Source organism: Rutilus rutilus, assembly GCF_951802725.1.
Source record: "Rutilus rutilus genome assembly, chromosome: 11".
In the NCBI taxonomy this organism is placed as follows: Eukaryota; Metazoa; Chordata; class Actinopteri; order Cypriniformes; family Leuciscidae; genus Rutilus; species Rutilus rutilus.
Genome location: NC_140216.1, coordinates 34,158,915 through 34,178,700, shown reverse-complemented (window position 1 = coordinate 34,178,700; position 19,786 = coordinate 34,158,915). Strand labels below are relative to the sequence as shown.

General features: G+C 36.1%; 1 protein-coding gene across 1 annotated transcript in view; it reads right to left on the bottom strand.

Moving 5' to 3' along the window:
• Positions 1-19,786, bottom strand: part of khdrbs3 (KH domain containing, RNA binding, signal transduction associated 3) — a 142,921-nt gene that overhangs the window by 53,344 nt on the left and 69,791 nt on the right. Inside the window, exon 2 of the mRNA XM_084423515.1 lies at positions 7,231-7,349. Coding sequence (XP_084279641.1) covers positions 7,231-7,349 — 119 coding nt within the window. The remainder of the gene's footprint in view (positions 1-7,230; positions 7,350-19,786) is intronic.

Genomic DNA, 19,786 nt, shown 5'->3' with positions numbered 1-19,786 from the left:
CTCTGGGCGACTGGGGGCTCCTGTGGGTGGAGGAGTCACAAGAAAAGCTGGAGTTGTGTTTAATAACACAAGCTGACATTTGTGTTTGATTAACATTTAGACAGTGTAGAGGTCTGGATGGGAACTCAATTGAAGCACAATGCTGCGGTAAACAAAATCCTGTGTCCTGACAAAACCCATGAGACCAAAAAAGTCTCATTTTTTATATATATAAATAAAAAAAAAAAACAAAAAAAAAAAACAGTAGTGTGTGTGTGTGGTTTTATGTCCATGTTTTCATGTCTTTTATTTTGTAGTTTGGTTCCTGTTTCCTGTCATGTATTGCTCTTGCCATGTGCTCTCCCTTTTATGTGTCATGTTCTGACCGCTGTCTGTGAGTCACACGTAACCAAGTCAATTTAACATTTTTGTTCATGTTATGTTTCAAATCATGTTTGTTTCAAGTTTTTCTTTTGGTTCACGTTTTGATTTAAATAAACTGCACTTGGGATCTTCAACTTGCCTTTAGCGGACTTTATTACAGTGTGTGTGTGCGTGTGTGTGTGTGTGTGTGAGAGAGAGATGTGTTACCCTTCACAGCACACTCCCTCTGGGATCCCAGAGCCCATTTACAAACACTCTTCAAAAAATAGCTCACACACATTATCACTCTCTGAATGTGTGCGCACACACATGGCTGCTCGAATACCATGTGTTTAAATATGTGCACAAATGTATGTAGCTGCCAAAAGTCCCTCTGCTCTCATGTAAGAAGCATGAGTTGTTCATCTGTCCAGGGTCCATTTGTCATGAAAAGAGGCCAATTCGTCATTCTGTCATGCCAATTCACTTGTTGAAGTAGGTTTTGATTGCTTGCATTTAAAACCAGCTACATATACTAGTCCAGTCCAATCATTCTAAAATGCTTTTTTTTTTTTTTTTTTGCAAGGATGCATTAAGTTGATCAAAAGTGACAGTAAAGAAGACATTTATAATGTTACAAAAGATTTCTATTTCAAGTAAATGCTGTAATCACTGTAAGTTCAACAAATTGAACTTTCTATTCATCAAAAGGAGTTAAAAAAAATTATTACGGTTTCCACAAAAATACTAAGTAGCACAACTGTTTTCAACATTAATAATAATCAGAAATGTTTCTTGAGCAGCAAATCAGCATATTAGAATGACTGCTGAAGGATCATGTGACACTGAAGACTGGAGTAACTATGCTGAAAAGCTTTGATCACAGGAATAAATTACATTGTAATATATATATATATATATATATATATATATATATATATATATATATATATATATATATATATATATATATTTATTTATATGTATATATACACACAGCAAAATCCCCAGTGTTAAATCAACACTGTTCAGAGCACATATGATCCCACTCTACAGAGTGTTAAAATAACACTGAAAGTTAATGAGATAATTAAGTGATTACATTTTACATTTATCAGACGTTTTTATCCAAAGCAACTTACATTGCATTTCAAGGTACACATTTACATTCTTATCAGTTCTTGCTTTCCCCGGGAATCATACCCATGACCATGGCGTTGCAAGCACCAACGCTCTACTGTTTGAGCTACAGGAAAGCTCGATTAATTGAGTGATGACTGAGCATTAGTGATGAACGCCTGCTGTTAACAAGCAGAATCACTGAAGGAAAGAGAAACACTACAACTTGTAGAAGAACTACAACTGACTTTTAGTCACAGCCTTAAATTAAATCAGCTTAAGATCAAAAGAAGACATTCAATCTATTAGATCTCAGCAGAGGAGGATTAAACAACTCCACAAACAGCATTACCAGCTTCACTTATTACTAACCAGATTGAAAAATATCAGGATAAAGTTGGACGAGAGGAGATGGCTGGATGACAGGATTTTGTTTGAAATAGAAATTAATGTATGAAATCCCCCCCAAAATTATTTATACTACTAGTCAGAAGTTTTGGATCGATACATTTTTTATGTTTTTAGAAGAAGTCTTTGCTCACCAAGGCTGCATTTATTTTATAAAAAAAAAAAAATAAATAAAACAGTAACATTGTGAAATATTATTACGATCTAAAACAGCTGTTTCTGTGCGAATATATTAGTAAGCTGTCATTTATTTCTGTGATCAAAGCTGAATTTTCAGCATCACTACGCCAGTCTTCAGTGTCACATAATCCTTCTTAGCGATCCAAAACTTTTGACTGGTAGTGTCTATATATAGCTATATATATGTATATGTGACGTAGTTAATCTGGTTTATTTCTTTTCTTTTCTTTTTTGGCTAGCAGAAGTTCTGAATGGCCAAAGAAAAATTTCTTTGAAATTGTAATAATATTTCACAATATTATTGTTTTTACTGTATTTTTGATCAAATACATGCAAGCCTTGGTGAGCATAAGAGATTTCTTTCAAAAACATACAAAAATATGAATTGTTCCAAACTAATATATATATATATATATTGATTATTCAGAAAATATCATTAGCTCAGTATAATAATAAAAGTGAATGGAAAGTGATGACTATAGCCCCTTTCACACAGCGCATTGAACCCGGGAAATTGCCGGCAAATTGCCGGAACGCCTTCTGTGTGAACGCAAACACGACCAGGGTTTAATGCCGGGATCGATGCCGGGTTGGGGACCTAGTAACATTGCCGTGTTCAGTCCCGGAACGCGCGCTGTGTGAACAAAAGCCGTAATAATGCCGTGTCGTAGTAATGACGCTGAAGCCGGGATTGTTCGCCAGCTGTGAAACGGTACGAAATGCGCAATTTTATGATCGAATCAGAGAAATAAATGCACAAGTGTGGTTTCTCGAGAGAGAAATCGCAGCTCATAAGCAAACTGAAGACGCTGCTGAGACATTACAAGTCACATCGATGTCACGTGTCTTTCCGGGACATACACGGGTTGTGTGTGAACGCGCTCTCTGATTCCGGAAAATCACTGGCAGTGTGAATGAACCAAAATCAAATGAACCCGGGTCAAATCCCGGGTCACTTTATCCGTGTATTTTCCGGAATCTCTGTGTGAAAGGGGCTTATGATAATCAGAGAAATGTGAGCACATGCTATTCTCCTTCCACATGTCCTGTTCATTTATTCCTCTCTTTCTTCCCCAAAACGCCTCCTCAAACACTCACATAAACACGCTGTTCTAATTATCATCTGTCTAAAACCCTGCCCTAAAAGAGACAGTCAGACATCTACACCTGCTGCTTCAATTTCTCTAGTTCTCTCTATTCTCCTTCTGTGTGTCACCTTTTCACCCTTTCAAGATGGAACGGTGTGAATTAAAAATCAGGCAAACAAAGAAGCCCATTAAATTATGTTTGGAGAACTACGAAAGCACATACTAAATGACGTACAGAAAAGATTGGTCCTTGTGTGCGAGTCTTTTGGGAATACAGCGGGAATATATGCACACATCACATGAACACACACACGCTGAGTAGTGTGATAATGTGATAGTCAGCCATCAAGGTCAAGCTCACCTCTATGTCTGCGAAGGAGGAAAAAAATCTAATTTCAACACTCAACAGCAACAACATAGAAATTAGGACCATTTGCTGGAATCGCCCCATGCATGCTTCATTATCAAACTCATGTTCATATTAACAAGTGCTTTTTATTCTTTGAAATGACTGTGGTCTGTATATCTAGTGAAGTGTTGCCATGCCGTGTGATAGATAACATGTTAAACAAATGAAAGGTTATCAGCTGCGAAAAACGTATCCCGAACTTCAGGAATTTCTGCCACTGAATTTAAATGCAACATCTACTTATTCTACACATAACACTGCATATAGTAATAACATTATTTTATAAAGTGCCTTTACAAAGTACAGAAAAACATCAACAATAACTATAAATAAAAGAAAGCATCCATAATACCAAAATCACCAAAGTCAATTAAAAGCCATCCTGAAATAAAAAGTTTTAAGATGGGATTTAAAAATACCCTGGGATTTGGCTTCCCTAATGTCAGCTGGAAGAGAATTCCACAATTTTGGGCTATGAAATGCAAAAGCCCTGTCATCCACAGAGCGAAGTCGTGTTTAGGCACAGCCAAGAGACTATTACGCCTGGGCATTTAAGGAATTAAAAGGTCCGCTAAATACTGTGGAGCTAAATCGTGCAGTACTTCATAGGTTAACATGAGGATTTTAAAAATCAACTCAGTACCTGACCAGGAGCCAGTTATGTGCCTACCTTAGCCCCAGTTAGGAAACAAGCTGCCGAGTTTTGCATATACTGTAATTTATTGAGAGTTGCTGACTAGTAGCACATTACAAAAGTCAACAACCGAAGTTAAAGGATTAGTTCACCCCAAAATGAAAATTTCCTAATAATTTACTCACCCCAATGCCATCCAAGATATCCATGTCTTTCTTTTCTCAGTGGGAGAGAAATTATGTTTTTTGAGGAAAACATTTCTGGATTTTTCTTCTAACAATGGACTTCATTGGTTACCATTAATTTTAAATCAACAAACGGACAGGGAACTACGTCATCACGTTGAAAGGTCACGCCGGCGCCGGCAGAAGTACCGCCCCACTGTTTACAATGCGACCGCACGTAGGAGGATAGTTCAAATAGTATTGTTTGCTATTATATATATATATATTAATAGTATTCAGTGAATATGAATATGAATAGTATATGAATAACATTCTGATGAATATGAATAGTAGTTCAAATAGTATTGCCGGCTAGTTACCTGTCCGTTTGTTGATCAGCTCAATCCGAACTATTGAAGGTAAAAAGTCTATAAATTATTAAAACATTTTGAACCTCTTCTTCAGCTGTGATCGCGTACAGCCCGTTTAAACACTTCAAAGACTTTTGAAACTGCATTGATTTGGACTTAAAAACGATGGGAACCAATGAAGTCCATTGTTAGAAAAAAAATCCAGAAATGTTTTCCTCAAAAAACATAATTTCTCTCCCACTGAGGAAAGAAAGACATGGATATCTTGGCTGGCATTGGGGTGAGTAAATTATTAGGAAATTTTCATTTTGGGGTGAACTAATCCTTTAATTAATCTTTCAATGGTAGTAACGGACAAAACTGGACATCAATGTGCAATATTTCTGAGATGAAAGAAGGACGTCTTAACAACACTGTACGTAGGGTTCGAACATTAAACATGAGCCAAAATGACTCCAAAATTCTTCAACTTATCTTGCAGAACCATCAATAGACAAAGAGATGGAGCTTGCACTGTGCAAATATATAAAATCATTTAGATTTTTAGAAAATCATCAATGGATATTTATAAAATATTATGATAAATCAATAATTTAGCCAGCACAGCAAAAATATCAAGTGCGAAATTCAGCAATATTTAACAGTCAAGTGAGCACAGGACCTGTTGTCAAATTGAACAACAAATCAGCTACAGATATTCATTGGGTTACGGACTGGAATTTTGCCAGAAAACTTCCACATTGGTGCTATGTGTAAATGAAGCGACAATGTTAACGTTTTGAGTACATATAATATTAGATAGTTACATAATAGCTATAATATACATATTGCCTATAATATTGCATAGGCATAATTCTGATTCAACGACTTGTCGATAACCCTGTATACTTCACTCTTCCTCTACTTCTTCTGAATCAGTTTCTGGTGCTTCAGCACGGACACATTTAATTTATCAAAAGGGACAGTAAAGACATTTATAATGTTTCAAAAGATTTCTATCTCAAATAAATGTTGTTCTGTTGAACTTTCTATTCATTAAAAAAATACAAAAACAATCTATTTCCCTATTTCTATTCACACAAAAATAATGTATTACATAAATATTAAGCAGCACAACTGTTTTCAACATTGATAATAATCAGAAATATTTCTTGAGCAGCAAATCAGCATATTAGAATGATTTCTGAAGGATCATGTGACACTGAAGACTGGAGTAATGATGCTGAAAATTCAGCTTTGCGTCACAGGAATAAATTACATTTTAAAATATATTTACATTACATCCAGTTATTTGAAATTGTAATACTTTTTCCACAATATTACTGTTTTTACGGTATTTTTTATCACATAAATGCAGCCTTGGTGAGCAGAAGAGACTTCTTTCAAAAATCTTACCAACCACAAACTTTTTAACTTTAGTGTAAGTGACCAGTTGAGTGTAAACTCTTATATTATACGACACAATAAAAAAAAAACTTTTTGTTTACAGACCATAACCCTCTTGTGTTTTTATCTCCAATGTATAGCCAAAATCAGCGTTTGATGCGCTGGGCTCTAGCACTCCAAACCTACAATTTGGAGATCAAACACAAAAAGCGTGTTGATAATGTTTTGGCTGACTTTATTTTTAATTTTTTTTTTCACAAACAGGTTTGTTCTTAAGGGTAGGAGTGTTACGTCCCTGTGGTTGTGCGTGGCTCTCTCTCTCTCTCTCTCTGACATTTTCTTAGACTCACTCCACCTCTGGTCTGCTGTTGGCTTGGAGAGCTGTCAGTTTCTATCAAAGGCGTGACATCACCTCCCCCGCAGCCAATCAAGTTTCCCGCCAGAAGTTAAAAGAACGCGAGGAAGCAACTTGTTTTCCTGCCGCTCTGCTTTGTTGTTGCTTTGTACGCTCACTTTTTTTCCTGTAACCGTCCTAACCCTGTTGCTTTTAGTTGCCATCTCGTTTTGAATATTGTTTTGATACTCCTCCCTTTACGTTTTCTCTCTGCCTTTTGATGGCGTTGTTCGACAAAGAGTAAAGTGGACAGATTAAATGTAACGTGTCTTACATAAAAAACACCTAGGTAACTCGATGTATAGATACCCCAGGTAAGAAAGTGAATGCCACCCTCTGTATGTTTTGTATTTGTTAGTTAGAGTAATTAAGTTAGGGCGTTTGACTTAGAGTTAGAGGTTTAATTACAAGTTAGAATGAGTTTTGTTTTGTTCTTTTCATTTCTTTGGCTTCACTAATTGCGTCCCCTTTTTCTCTTGGGTTATTTATTTATCTGATATCTTTTTGATCTGTAAATATTTTGCTTATTTTTCCTTGCTTATATTCACTTATATTAGTATTATTACTATTATCCATCTTTTTGTATAATTATTTCACTTATGTATAATAAATCATCTTTCTTTCGCATTACTTCGTTACGTGTTGTCTCTTGCCACCGCAGTCACACCAAATTTGATCATGACCTCAATGTTACCTCTTCTGACCTTAGATCATAAGAGTTCGTAACATACTCACTTTGGGAAACTGTTTTACAGGGATCAAAATCTTCTGTCCCAGCTTCATGTTCTTGTTGATGACCACATCAATGAACTTCTCATCCTCTTTGTCTTCATCTTTCTGAATCTTTTCAATTTCTGTTGAGAGAGAAAGACAGGGAGAGTTAGTCAAATCGTTATCTAGGTAAAATGAATATTTATCAGAGGGAATCTCAGGTTCAGATAAGCCCAGAAAACAGTCCTGCCATTTGCCCGATGTCATTTGTACCAAGCGTATTTTGACTGATCAGTGGACTGTGAAATAGCTTCCATTGGCCATGCTGTAATTCGATTGGATGTGCTTATAATCATATCTGATAGACGTTTCTCTGTGATTGGAGGATATTTCTGTCTCTGTGGCAAGTGACGTCTGATTAGACATTAAAGTGTGTAAATTAGCTCTTTGAGGACGCACAGAAGTCTTTGTTGTTGTGGGACACAGTGGGGTGCTGAGATATTAGTCACATTAATGAGTTATTGTATGTGTGGGTCGTTGTATCACTGTGGGTTCTCATAATACGTTGCATTGAGACAGAGTTGGTTCATTGAGGTACTTAGCAAAAAACAATATGGAAAATGTTGTTAGACAATGACAAGCAGATAGGAAAGTCAAAACGTCCATCAAACATAAAACATCAAACTTTAAATTAAAGTTCACATGATCTGGACAGTAGAATGCAAATTAAACAGCAAATTAAATTGCTCAATCAACGGCAAGATTTATCTTGTGCAAACAAACAATTTTGCTCATCCTATTTTTTACCATGATTTCTCATTGAATTTGACAGTACGGTTTTAATGTCTAAGTGAAAACACTCTACGGCTGACCTGATTTATGGATTGATACAGAACATATTGATTTCAGATAGAATTGTGTGTTCACAATATTTATCAAAAAAGTAAAGGGCTGTGAAAAAATATTCAAGCAAACCTCAAGAAGGTCCTCTCAAGTTGGCACAATACAACTTAATTCTCATCCCATTGTAATATACCAGTTTTTCTATATCAAAAGATATGCTTGTGAATATTAATACGTTTCTGTAACAATTACTAATTAATAATGAGATAAGTCATCAAAAGAATGCAACAGTGCCCATCCACTGTATCATTTTTTTCATTTTCCCCATAGGCAAAGTCTTCATTTAAGATTTATAAGCCATGAACCAAACCAACCGGTGAATTGTTATGTTACAAACTTTGATTTGAAGCAAAAAAGTATTTGAAAACTGTACAAAAAGGTACAAGACTGTGTACTTAATTTAAGAATAAGGGAAAGAACCACGAAGCATTGTGAATTACAAAATCAAATTAAACAGTGGAGAATTTCAAAACTATTGATTTAAAGAAAATGTAGTCTAAACCAAAAAGTAATACCCGTAGGCATGATGTAGAAGACTTGTGGTTGTTCTTTTTTGAGGCTTAGGCCATATTTACTAAATAGGGCAAATTAGCGTGCGAGCGCAATTCCAAAAAACTTGGATGGGAGTGGAAAGTTCTGCACGTGATCTACTGACGACACACAAATAAACGAACACAGACGCAACCGGATCATTTCCATAATGACCAACGCAATCTACCAAGAGCAACGCAAATTAGCGTCTGGTTTAACATGCTTTTTTGGGTGGTAAATGATACCAGTAAATTGCCTAGCACAAACCATAGTAAATCACTTTGCATGAATCATTTAAATACTCCCCTCCCATAAATTTAGCATAAATGCATATGCAATAAGGTCAGCTTGAAAAATCTGTCCACACCATTTCAGCGCTAATTTTAGTAAATCCTGACATTATTATTATTTTTTTAACACCAAAAGAGGGTTTGCACTGGCGCAAGCTGTTAGTAAATCTGGCCCTTAGTTTGTATAGTAGTTTTAAGTCAAGTCTCACAGCAGACACACCAAGTAACATGGTGCCACACGTTGGGCGCCATGTTACCGGGTGAGTATTTTATGGTTTAGGCTAGATTTGACTATTCCTAACCCTACCTGAATCATTTTTTGGTTTAGATAAAAGGGTATACAATAAAAAAGGCACACCAAGTAACAACATAAGGAGTCTATTATGTCACAATGACTCACTGAATTGAGTCAAAATCAGTTCCAGTTACGGTTCCTAACTTCCTAAACTTATCCAGTAAACCCAACCATTAACTCTTAATGATGTTTAGAGCACTTTAAAACCATTTAAATTATGAAAAGCACTTTTAATGTTCTTTTCTACAATCTGTCATCTTGTGACGGTTATTGCGCTTTAATATTCAACAACTCTTTTCCATTATTTGTGCTTTGGTGTGGATAGTTTATGCAAAATTAAGACATCCTCCAATCCCTCGACTAATCTACCATTTCTAGAATTTCTATTCAAACTGCTACGGAGAGTCATCAAAAATAAAGCCGCCAACTATTCATTTTAGACCATGAATCTGAGGCCCATATGTGGCCATTATTACAAACTAAACTTTACAGCGATAATATACTTTAGCAAGTCATGACATTACAATTACTTAAAATTTAAATGACATGACTTAAATCAGATCAGACTTAATAAGATCACCCAATATGCCCATGAACCATTTTGTTTTAATGTATTTCTTTAAATATGCATGGATGATATTAATCTATATCTTTTCAAGATTACTCTTTTCATATTTATGAGTAAACTTTCATAAATATTAATCAGTAAATATTCATGCTAGCATTGCATAGCATTATCCTTTACAATTTGGTTTCTAGGAGACTTTGATGTCAATCAAACAACTGCAAAGCTAACAGTTAGCTGTTAAATTTGAACATTTTCTCTTTAAGTTAGGACAGAACAACAACTTGATGCTGGAAATCTGACGTTGCCTAGTTAGAGTATGTTGTCATGTCTCATCTGGATCTGTGCTTCATACTTTTTCATAAAACATCAAAAATTAGTTTATATGTATAGCTACGCCCAGAGCTGGTAAAAGAACAAATGTTGCCTTCTTCACTCGGCTTCCCAGGTCCACCGAGACAGAGGATTCAGTGAGCTGTGGTTCATCTCATTGTTTCATGTCATTATTCCTGTAGTCGAGGGGCACAAAACACACCCGAGAGAATACTTGAAAAATATAAATTTCCCTCCTTAAATAACCAGCAGCCTTTACAGCAGAATCATCTCCATTCAGAAGATTGTGAGCTACCAACAAATCTAAGCTCTTTTCCAATATACTAAAGTGCATGTTATGGTCTATGATCCCATGCTATTGTTCCATAGACATGTTATGGTCTATGATCCCATGCTATTGTTCCATAGACATGTTATGGTCTATGATCCCATGTTATTAGACCATAACATGCACTTTAGTATATTGGAAAATTTTTGAACTCATACATATATATATAAATAAAAAAGTTTAGTGCATTTTGCACCTGTTTAAACTAGATTGCGGGTGGTTGGTGAATAAGATTCTGGGGTTTGCGCTGAAATACGAAGTTATGAAGTGGCGCAGCTGTTTATTGTTTTGAGAAGATGGGCTCTCACCTTTTGTCTTTTGCATGTCAGGATAATCTAATTTCCGTCCAAAGCTTCCAGTCATTTGAAATGCATGTAGGACAGTATCATACTGTAGTATCAGAGCTCAGGTGGGGCAAAATGAATAGTACAAAGAAAAGACATTTGGGCATTTCAATTTAAAATTCATAAGATGGTATGTTTTGTGGGATTATGGCGGACTCCCTCTTAAGACTCCAACAGAGTAGAGCCACAAAACGCTCCATTAACTCCTTAAATTACACTTCCTGCTAACAAAAAGAGGCAGAAAGAGGAGATTGGCAAAACATCTCAAAGAGAAGCTCTTGGAGATTTGAAAATGCTCAGGAATCCATGATTCTAAGCAAGATAAATTAAGAATTGATTTTTCATATTAATATAATAAAGACAATAAATGATTATACTCTTCTAAAGGTAGCATGTGTTACATGTAAATTACAAAAATGTAATTGAAAAAGTAATTGTAATTGCATGTGGAAATTAATTTGCTGTCCTATCGCTTATTGAAACTAACGCTGCTTTTAAAAAAAAAAGGTCTGTGCACAGGTCCAAAAACAACCTCACTGTTACTGACAAAGAAAAGCTTGAACAAACAATAACAAAAAAAACAACAACATATGCGTTTAAGAAAAAACAACAAAAGCATTTTCAGAGGTTTGGAATACAAAGCTATACTTCTCATGATGAAAGATGTGTCAAACATCCAAACTAATACTTGTCATACTTGACAGAACAGCTGACAAATGTTGAACATTACATGCTCAAGTACAAACATTTCTCCACCCTTCTCTTTTCTCTGTGTTTTCTTTTCCATTCATTTATGGTTTTTATAGTCTTGCCCTCTAGAAAACCAAACAGAGCACGATCACAACCAAATGTGAACCTTTGTGATGGCAAACAATGTCAAAGTGCATTGAATTTGGTGTCAAAGTGTGGCATTCAGCTGCTGAATTCAGCTCGTGTTGCATTAAAGCTCACAAACAATGTCTTGTGCTTTTTGAAATAGACACCAACCACAGAGTGCTTTCGAATTTAACCAGGCGGAACAAAAAAGGCTGTTTCTTTAAGAGTTATAAGCCATAAGGTGCTTCAACCTACTCAGGTGAGGACTATTCTGGTTTCTAAATAGAGATGTGGGCTCAAATCCCATTTCTAACAATTGACACAGAGTGGAGGTTAAAGAGCTTGGCTTGTTACAAAAAAAAGTCATAAAGTTGCTTATATTTTCATTTTGGTGGCAAGAATATTGCACATGGTGCCACCACATGGAGTTCTCGAAAAGAAAAACAAAAAACTATAGGCATCCAAGATAAACGGTACATTTTCCCTAAGGCGAAAATTGGTAGAATACAAATTAACATTTATTGCCATGTAGCCATGTATTATGTTGCAATTATTAACTCTTTCCTCGCCAGCTTTTTTTTTTTTAAGTTGCCAGCCACCACCAGCATTTTTGATAATTAAAAAAAAAAAATTATAATAATTGCCCCCAGATTATTTTGTTATGAGTAACATGCAATATATCAAAATAAAGAACAGCTTTATGCATTCTTTTTTTATCAGCACTTGAATGTGGGTAAGTTTCTGAGCAACAAGTTGAGTAAATCGCATTTTTGTCAAAGACTACATCCAGATCGCATTCAGAACGATGATCAAAACATAGATGGAGTAGATCGAGTCCATCAACACCGCAAAAGCTTGCACAGTCCTATACTTCATCCTGGGTCGACATTTCATTCAGTAACATTAAGCAGTTTCAATTTATATGCTGTTAAATGTTGATGTTTGAGTTATTTTACATATGCATATGCCTACATATGCTATCATTTGTTTCTGCTTCTTCTTCACATGTCTTTTGATCAGAAGATTCAGTAGATGCCCACCCACCCACCCCACCGTATAACAGTGAAAACACGGAAAGCCGTAAATTTCCATCAATGGAAGGGAAGTACCTTGATGTACCTCTAAATCAAAGAGATAAAGCTTCCATGTTGATATTTATCGGCTGAAAGAAGCATTTTTGGTGTGGTTATTGATTTCCATATATTTCTGAAGTCTCCAGTTCCTCTGTTTTTACGGTTGCATGCAGTCAAATTCTCAGTCGGGCCCATGGATCGCCTGCGTAACAGAATAGTAGCTGAAAATGAAAAATAAGATACATGTTGTGAAACACTTTAGTGCGCTTTTTCAAGAGTGGGCTGCCATGACAGATCACAGATCAATACCAGCGGCTGCCCGCTGTCATCGCCCCGTGTCACCCTGCCCACATCTCATTCCTGCAACCCTCCCTCTGGACTCAGACCCGCTCAATGCTGAGAGAGAAAGAAAAATGGCAATAGATTTCCATGACAACCAACACATTTCTTTTTTTCCCCCACGGGAAAAGCATGTTGAGATGTGATGTGTTAAAGCTGCAGACTGGAGTGACAGAGAGTGTGCCCTCCAAGGCGCACACACACGCTTTCTCAGTGTGGTATTCCTGTGCCACTATTTCAGCGGGGCCTGACGAACATGAATATCTATCTGTCTGCATTTTTAACTAACTCGGAGCAATCTTCAGGGCGTTTTTTTTTGTGTCATAATCTCTGGTGTCTCTCTCACACCGCACCGCATTCCCACAACGCGCTCGGATTGTAAAGCTAATGAACATGAGGCAGAGGGAAAATATATTTCTTCATTATGAAACAATTCTGTCTACAGGCAAAGCTGTAATGAAAAGCAGATAAGTCACAGGGAGAAGGTGACGGCGGCGCGGCGGGAGGTCTCACTCACCAGCGCGTACGCTGATCTACTTTCCATGAATTTTGATATTTCTGCAGCTGCTTTCTAATAAATCATGAATCATTTTGCACAAAAACAATCCATCCTAAATAATAAGACAATGGATGGATGGCACAACCAGATCCATTTATAACAGCAATACTGCACTAAATGTACATATAACAACGTGGTTATTTTTGCTGGGAATTCAATCCAAGAAATGTGCTAATGCATCTTTTTTGGGGGTAACAATGAACTAAAAATGATGGTAAATGAGATGTACTTACTATCATTTTACACAAACAAAACCCAAATGATTATTAGCAATTACACAACTTGAGAAAAATGTTGTTCATGTTTTTAAAAGAAGTCTCTTATGCTCACCAGTGCTCGATTTATTTGATAAAAAAAAATGCAATAAAAACAGCACTGTTGGGGAATATTATTATAATTTAAAATAACTGTTTTTATTTCAAATATATTTAAAAATGTAATTTATTCCTGTGATGCAAAGCTGATCATTGCATTTTCAGTCTTCAGTGTCACATGATCGGTCAGAAATCCAAATCCAAAATGTTTTAATATGCTCCAAAGAAACTAAAGAAACTGGTTTTGGGGTCAAGGTTCGATACGAGTTTGGTACATTTACGTTTACAAAGTTTCAATATTACGCTTTTTTCAAGAAATCCCGGAAAGATGAGCGAGAAGGAGAAAAAGAGCCTACTTCACCTTCACAGAGGGTGAAGCGGCACCTGAGGCTTCCCATTTCCAGGACACGCACATTTCATCACAGGATCGTAGAGAGACTTCCACGACACAAATCGGCACAATGCCAAATGATTTTGTCTCATTATAACTGCAGAAACAACTTTGTTCGTCATTTATGGTCTTACAAATAAGAGTAAGATATCATTCGAAACTGTAAAGTGTCTATTTTTATTTGTGTAAACTTACAATAAAAAAAAATCATTGTGCTTTTTTAAAATAAAGAAAACACACAGGGTGCCGCTTTCTGCCGTCCCGGTTTCCTTTCCGTGAAGTTTTTGGAGCATGTCACAAAAATGAATCGAAACTCAGCGTATAGGCTACTACCAAGCTTGTGGATCGCCTGTGACTGACTGTATTCGTCGTCTGACTGTATGCACCGAACCGTGACGTCTGTGCCATTACACCTCTAATAAACATACAACAGATCCATGTGATAGCATGCATTTGTGTTCCCATCATCTCTGTATTAAACAGACAAACTTGATCCCCAAGCTATCATCAGAAGCTATTTAGTTGATATACAGTACAGTAGATCATCTCACTCTTGTTAAAGGCATTGAAAGAAACTACAATAACTCTGCTTAGTGAAAGTTCTTCAGGAAAGTCTAATTTTCATAAGAATCCTTCAGCGTGCTGTGCAACCACATTAAAATTCCCAGCTCGTGCGGACCACTGGGATGTCATTAAGTGGGGTCAGGCTGCCCTTTTATACTAACCACTTAATGGGTTGGTACAGTAGTGTACTCTACATGATAAATGAACTCAACTGTAGAGATTACTAAGGAATGTTTAGGGAAATCCTGGAGCCGTGAACACAGTTCAAGAACAGCTGTTCTGTATGTTTACGCTTCTAGAATTATTTAGCATTAGCATCTTAATGATAAAAAGTTCTACAATTATTCATCATTAACATTAATTAGGGATGTCAAAAAATTATTATTATTTAATTAACTGCCTTATGTGCCCATGAATTAATTATATCATTAGTGTACCAGACAAGAAAATCACTGAGTAGACTTTACGTTCACTATACATACGCTCATCACTGACCGACATTCCATAGCCATTTATTTAGACTGTCGATCTGTCCGATGTAGACACAGGAGGTGGCCTTGTGTTTTCGAAAAACCACATACAATAATATTAATATAATCAATATTAGTAATATTAATAAATCAATATGTACATAATATTTGGTAACACTTTATTTTAAAGTCCCCCTATAGTCAATAAATGTATCCCTTAAAACTCATCTTTGATCACCGAAATGACATATTTAAACGTTTTTTTAAATATTCTTTTATTATGAATTGACAAGTTATTAACAGTAAACATGATAATGCATCATCCAGAGGAGCCCAATGATCCTTGTGGCAGAGTGAAAAGGTTTGTAGATCTCTCTCAAATCCTGGTAAAAACGGCTCATTTCAAGTATGGTACACTTTCCATGTCAGGTGGTAAAACTACACTATATATACACACACACAACTATTTGGTTGTACCGCCTGACATAAAAAAAAAACGTGTTTAAACACATTGTTCACGACAAAAAATATACATTACATCAGTTTTGAAAAGATTTTACAAAAAAAAAAAAAAAAATTTTAAGCTTTATTTGTCAATGACCCAATTTTTTGTGAAATTTACTAACATCATACACCAGTGTATTAATTAATTATTACAATTTAATAATCAATACCTCATAATCCTAATCATAGTGATGTCAAAAGGTTGAGAGTATGCCACATTAACCAAAAGAACCAAGAGAAAATGTAGTTGAAAAAGCCAACTGACCTGTTTATCCAATGAAAACCTTCTCATTTGACATCGCGATTGACCTAGGTGAACTCTTAATGGTGTATGTCTCTGTCAACAAATACATATTTTCTTAATAGTCCATATAATGGTAGCGTTGACGTAACTGTAACAAATGCATTTCATACCAGTTATTTAGATCTAATTTCTCTTCAAGCCATCCTGTTCTTCTCTCCATGAACGATTAGAGTGCTACATATTTGCTTTGACCTTGTGCAACTTGCATTTCTAGTCTGATCTTCAGCCTTGGCAAGATTAAGCCCCACGTCTTTAGCGTCTGACAGACGTCCCATTCAGAGCCCGAAAAAAGAGGCCAAGGGAGAAGTCTGAGACGTGCAGGCCGTAATCTCGCCTTCCCACCGCTTCCCGGATCAGCGCAGCTCATCAGGACAGAACTGAGGGAAAAACTCAGTCGGCCAAAAGCTTGTCTGTTCTTTGAAGGTTATTTACGCCACAGAAGAATCTGCGAACAATTCCACCCGTGACTCTTAAGAGATGACAGGAATCGGACGTGTTAATAAGATGGAATGTGAGACAATGTCCTCCGTAGGAATATGAGAAATGCTAATTATTTGGAACACAAACATTAACACGCCATTCGCTCATGAATATTATAATGCCGTAGGCATTCAGTTGCAAAAAAATGATCCGGCATTATAATAGATTTTCAGGAGGGAAACATTTGCTTTATGCTGTGGGGAAAAAAAGCTCTTATTATTTGATGGTTTCTGGTTTATCATTAAGGGCTTAAGTTCTTTCAAAGGCTGCTGAAATATATAATATGCATCTCAACAAAACAACAGGGGACCCCAACTTTTATGGCTAATAATATTCTTTTATCCCTTCTTTGAAGTGATTCATGAAATGTTAATCAAAAAGAATGTGCGAATACTGTGCATTTAATCACAGTAATTGCATTCGGTGTAATACAGAAACACACTGCAAAAAAATATTTCTCATTTTTCAGTAAATATATATATAAATGTATATATAGCCCTAAAAAAATACCCTAAACCCACCTTAAACTGAAAAATGATACATTTATTTAACAGACTTAGAATTTTCAGAGAATATATGTTGAATTAATCTTATTTGTCATACCCCACTGGAATTTTTTTAATCTCACTACATTTTGTAAAAATGAATGTTTAATGAAGTAGAAGAAAACAATTGGCCATACAATTAAAAATAGCCATACTATCCTGCACATTTTTGCTCATAAAGTAAATGCATCTTCTTTTAAGTAGCCTATATTTAAGGACACTGTACTGGACAAAACAGAAGAAAAAAAAAACTGATTAAAGGGTTAGTTCAGCATAAAATGGAAAATAAAGTCATAATTTACTCACCCTGGTGTTTTTCTAATGCCGTATGCCCTTCTTACTTTTTCAGACCACAAAAGGAGAATAAAAAAAATATGTCTTGCTCAAGCTCATCCATATAATGGCAGTGAATAACGACGAGCATCAAGCTTTTAAAAAAAGACGTAAAAGTATCACAGAATGGTCCGATGCGACACGTGCCTTATATTCCAAGTGTTCTGGGGGTATACGATAGGGTTTGGTAAAAAAACAAACCGAAATTGAATGTATTATTTAACGAAAATTCTGACCTTGGCCGTTGGTCTTCTGTGCACGGCTGCTGCGATGTACGTGTTCGTGAGACTCAATTAGCACTCCAAAACGCCCATAAAAAGCACACAAGATGAGAGAAATCAAGACTGAGAAAAATGCGACATGATACACAATCCATGTTTTTGTTTTTCTCTGTTTTTCTTTCAAAAAATTATCACGTTCACATCTGTCAATTGTTATTCTAACTGACAGACAACTGGAGTGCCGGTCTGGAGATATTCAACTCAGTGAAGGAAGTACACGGATACTTTTTGGGGATTTCTAGGCGAAATTTCCTGGTGAGTCGGAGTGAACTGCAGCGCTAGAGACTCATAAACACGCAGCCGTGCACAGAAGATCAACAGCCAAGGTCAAGACAAGATCGTTTTTTTCCAAACCCTATCTTTCGATCTGTATTGAACACATAGGATACATGACACGTGTTGCATGGGATCATTCTGGAATACTTTTGCGTCTTTTTTAAAGCTTGATGCTGGTCGCTATTATATGGACGAGAACGAGCAGGAATTTTTTTTTAAGTTTTCTCCGAAAAATTAAGAAGGGCATACGGCATTAGAACAACACCAGGGTGAGTAAATGATGACTTAATTTTCATTTTAGGGGTGAACTATCCCTTTTGTTTTTTTAGCTTTTTTTGTACATTAGGAAATTAAATAGCATGACATTTCTTTAAAAATCACATAAAAACAACTATCAGAGCTGAAAGAGTGACATTGGTTTGCATTACATTAATTATCATGAAAATCATATCATAATACAAAAAAAATAACTTAAATGTTCCTAGGCTGCAATAAAAGCTGCACATTTCATCATGATATTCACCTATCAAGCTTTACAGACAATTAGACATGTTACTGTGCTTTTTAATCAGCAGTCTATTAAAAATATCTTCAAAGAATTATTTGCATATTTAAAATTGCCTTTAATAAGGTCTCCCTATCACAAGTGTGTGTGTGTGTGTACACACACATGAGACGTTATATAAGCAAAAGAGAATTCCCTATGTATTATTAAAGTCTTTCTATTTGACAAATATTCAATTTTCTGCAACAAAACATAACATAAGCAAAGACAGACACACAATCCCACAGGCGTACACACTATATGCACACTTTAGTCCTTCATTACTGACCTGGGCTTTATGTACATATGTGTGTTTAAATGTTAAACTGGGGTTTAACATCTATCCTGGTTACTTCTCATTTCCATTTGACCTGCTCCATCTATGTGTGCGTGCTTGTTAAAAATGCAGGTGGAGAGACAGACGGAGAGATCGAGAGAGAGAGAGAAAGCGAGAGACAGATCCAGATGAGATAGGGCATCTGTTCTGCTCTCCACCAGACGTCGGCCTCTTCTGTCTGTCATATCATATTTCATAGCTCTTATCTTTTGGGGGGCTTGCAAAAAAACTGACATTTTGCATCAGCATCTCTTTTTCTAATTATCTTTAGAGGTGGATTGTGTATAGATATGAGCAAACAAACGGGCCAATCAAACTGAAGGACTGTTGTATAATGTAGCTTGAATGGCATTGTCAATTTCAAATGATCGTCAATGAGGGAAAAAATGCCCCCCCCCCATTATGATACAGTTATTGTATATGCCAACAAGATCTAACCAGTCAAACCTTGACCCTCTGTCACCTACCAACGTCAGCCTTTCAGCAAATCAGTTAGGACAAACCTCACATTACGTAATTAATATTCATGACCTACAGCGCGCCTGGCACAGTTTGAGTTGACAGAAAGTAAACATCCTGAAGAGAGACGAGAAAAACAGTGAAAAGAGAAGTCATCTTAGACATAGTTTGTGCCTTTTATATTCATATAGTTGTCAACAAATTTTCAGGCCCAATTATTAAACATTTATGGTCGCTGTTTCTGAAAGTTGCGTTTGTAAGCTTACAAAAGGTCTGTCATATGAGATTGTCAGTGGCAATTAGGCATTGAAAACCATGTCATGGTTTGACATGGTTGATGAGACTTATAATGCATCTACCTGCTTTTCGAATCATTCCTATGCACCTCAAAACATTTATCTG